The 3,422-nt window shown below is 38.1% G+C and overlaps 1 protein-coding gene across 3 annotated transcripts in view; it reads left to right on the top strand.

Annotated features, from left to right (window-relative positions):
* The first annotated feature begins 1,575 nt into the window (after window positions 1-1,575).
* Window positions 1,576-3,422, top strand: part of LOC107712399 (cold-inducible RNA-binding protein B-like) — a 7,484-nt gene continuing 5,637 nt past the window's right edge. For all 3 annotated transcript variants that reach the window (XM_016517636.1, XM_016517639.1, XM_016517634.1), the window contains exons 1-3: window positions 1,576-1,673; window positions 2,293-2,398; window positions 2,506-2,612. In XM_016517636.1, the coding sequence (XP_016373122.1) occupies window positions 2,299-2,398; window positions 2,506-2,612 (207 nt within the window). In that variant the 5' untranslated portion in view covers window positions 1,576-1,673; window positions 2,293-2,298. The remainder of the gene's footprint in view (window positions 1,674-2,292; window positions 2,399-2,505; window positions 2,613-3,422) is intronic.

The raw sequence follows: 3,422 nt of genomic DNA, 5'->3' as shown, positions 1-3,422 counted from the left end.
ACACACACACTCTCTCTCTCTCTCGCTCTCACACACACACACACACACACACACAGACTCACACACTCACATGCATATTATAAAGATACATATACTTACACATACACCCACATATACATATAATAACTACTAAAGATTGTGTAACAAGTTTATGTATGTATGTATTTTAACTAATGAACTGAATAACTGGATCATGTGTGTGTGTGTGTGTGTGTGTGTGTGTGTGTGTGTGTGAGAGAGAGAATGTGTGTGTGTGTGTGTGTGTGTGAGAGAGAGAATGTGTGTGTGTGTGTGTGTGTGTGAGAGAGAGAATGTGTGTGTGTGTGTGTGTGTGTGAGAGAGAGAATGTGTGTGTGTGTGAGAGAGAGAATGTGTGTGTGTGTGTGTATGTGTGTGTGTGTTGGTTTGGAGTTAGCTGTATATTTCCTGGATATGGTTTTCTTGGCTGTGGGCAGATGGGAGTTTTTCAGTTGGGGTGCAGTTATTAAATTGGAGAAATATTTAGTTTATTTTGGGATAGTAGTGGTTCTTAATGGTTTGGTATTTGGGGCATTCTGTGAGGAAGTGCAGCTCTGTTTTTCAAGTTCTCCCAGAATGCAGTGGGAGCAGTCTCTTCTTCTTCTTCTTCTTAAGCGTTTTTGGCGGTTGGCAAACCAACTTATAGGTGTTTTACCGCCACCTGCTGGACTGGAGTGTGGCTCAAGAGTTTGGCAAGGAAAAAAATAATAATTCATTAATTAAAACAATATATACTTGTATAATAAAATAAAACCCTGTATATTCGCTCCAACAGACCTGTTTCTTCAGAAATGTCATTAACTGCACTCATGCTGTCCTCAATGCTGCTCCAACTATATTTTCCAAGTTGAAGTTTAATTTTAAATTGTTCAAATACTTCTTTTAATTCAATCCTTTCATGTTCATATGCATGACAATCCATTATCACACGCTGAACAGATTCTGGCTGAGAGTTGAGCAATTGATGAATTTGGTTTTATTTTTACAAAAAGTCTTTTTGTTTTTGGACCAAAATACAGTGCCGTAAACAAGAATAACATAGTGTTCATTTTTTATTTGGAAAAGCTAAAATAGCAATTTGGCTGACAAGAAGGAATACAAAATTTAATGGAGTTACTGATCCTTTACAGATGTTCAAGGCTTTGGTAAGAATAGGTTAGTTTTGGGGTATATGTTTTATGAATTAATAAATGATATTGACTCCTTTTTTTCTTTGTGGGGTACTGAAAGTATTTTATGTCAATCCAGTGAAGAGAGAGGTTTTAATATAATGTTATAAATGAAAATGGTTTATGCAGCCTTAATATGTTTATGTAGGTAGGCTATTTGTATTTATAATATGCACATATGTATATTTATAATTGTTTTGTAAATAAAAGAGGTTTAAAAGTCTCAATTCAATTCAAGTGAGCTTTATTGGCATGACTTGCACAGTATTGCCAAAGCATTGAACACTGCATGAACAAAGAACAAATAATTAAAAGTCAAGTCTCTCTCTCTCTCTCTCTCTATCTCTGCTTACGTAAACGAGCGTGAGTTAGGCCCCGCCCCCGAGCGTGGTGCTTTATAAGCGGCGCGCTGCGTCTTGCTGCGTCTCTGGAGTTCTGGAAGCGTTAGAGACGCACATCATTTCTCCCGCAACTGCGAAATTACAGGTACCTGCCTTTTTCTTTTCTTTCGTTTTTTTTTTTTTAAAACCGGCGCTCGTTTGCTTTATTCGACGCCTGCTTCCACTATATTAAAATCTAGCTCGTTTAACAATAGGATTGATCGTCTTGCCTCGTGTTTTGTCCTTCGTGATTCGCGCGCTGCTTAAAATGGCGACGCCTCGTTGCGATCTTCATCATCCTCACCTCAGAGCAGCCGTTTTTGTTAACGTTTAATCGATTAATCTGTATTTTCGCTATCTGTGACCGTGTGTTTGTGTGTTATAATGCGTATTTGACGGCGGCTGGTCTCAGATCAGCTGGTTTTTGTGCTTTTATTCGGTCGTTCGTGGGTTTGTATGGAGTCTATTGTTTGACCCAGTTTAGATATTGGCGCGCAGTGACCCACATCTCGAGTTTGAGCAAATACAAAACACGACAAACATTAAAATAGCGTACTAATGTTATTTATAAATATCAATTAATCGTTAAATGCCTGTTTATTTGTTTTTAATTTAATCGCTTTTTCCGCCTAGAGTCAGAACGAATGCGTTTATTGGCTCGATGCGAGCTGTTTTGAGCTGTAATGTAACGTGTATGTTTTATTGATCCGCTTGTGTGTTTCTAGCTCAGAATGTCTGACGAAGGAAAGCTGTTTGTCGGCGGCCTGAGTTTCGATACCACCGAACAGTCGCTAGAGGACGCCTTCTCCAAATATGGCGTCATCACCAACGGTAAGTAGCCAATCATTGACGCGCTGTGTTGCCGCGCTGCTTCTGATTGGTTCCGGCGTTGACTGCGATTTGCATAAGCCGCTCATTATTATAATGTCTGTTTTCAGTTCACGTGGCCAGAAACCGAGAAACCAACAGATCCAGAGGATTCGGTTTCGTGACCTTTGAGAATCCAGACGATGCGAAGGACGCACTTGAAGGAATGAATGGAAAGGTTCGTTACGGAGTCGCTTGTTTCCATTTGGGTTCAAATTGGGGGTTCAGGCTCTTTTTAGGGAGTCGGTTCATTTGACTCGGTTCAGCAGCACGAACCGACTCCCAAACGGCTCTGAGTTTAGTTCCACTTCTGGCTTTTATGATTAAGCCAAATTCAATAATTGTCATCTAAATTATGCAGTGTATAATTGCTGAACCTTATTTCCAGGATTTATTTTCCTTATTTTTTGGTATTTGAAGGCCAGAATAATTTGCAATAAAACATGATTGAGTTTTTTTTTGTGTATAAACCTGAATAGTTTGATACAAAAATCTGAATGTATTTTGTAAAACTATTGGTACAATATTATTTCTAGTTTTTGTACTTGGAACCTGAATAATATTGTATAGAAACATGAATGTATGGTGGGAAGAAAATTGACTCAGTTTTTCACCCTGAATGTATGAGAACTAAATAATAATGTGCAAAAAGCATCACCATTTATTTAGTTTATAAGGGGTGTAACTGATGACATGTTTCGGTAGGGACAATTTTAGATATTTTTGAACCCAGCTCAAAGATGCTAATCAGCACATGGTTAGCTAGCACAGTTCTAAACATGTAAAAATTAAATGTTATGGAATAACTCTCAAAAAAAAGTGCTTAATTTTAAGAAATTGTGTTCGGTAGTGACTTTCCTTAAAGTTAGTTTTATTTATTTTAGACTTGAACATTTACCTCAATGCTGTGACCCATCTACTCGCACCTCGTAGCTATAAGAGGAATATTTGCTGATCATAAATGCAGGGGTGTGGTTAAAATCCGTCT

The sequence above is a fragment of the Sinocyclocheilus rhinocerous genome, unplaced genomic scaffold, assembly GCF_001515625.1.
Source record: "Sinocyclocheilus rhinocerous isolate Xijiao unplaced genomic scaffold, SAMN03320098_v1.1 scaffold1830, whole genome shotgun sequence".
Classification (NCBI taxonomy): domain Eukaryota; kingdom Metazoa; phylum Chordata; class Actinopteri; order Cypriniformes; family Cyprinidae; genus Sinocyclocheilus; species Sinocyclocheilus rhinocerous.
This window is presented reverse-complemented; position numbering and strand designations above follow the sequence as displayed.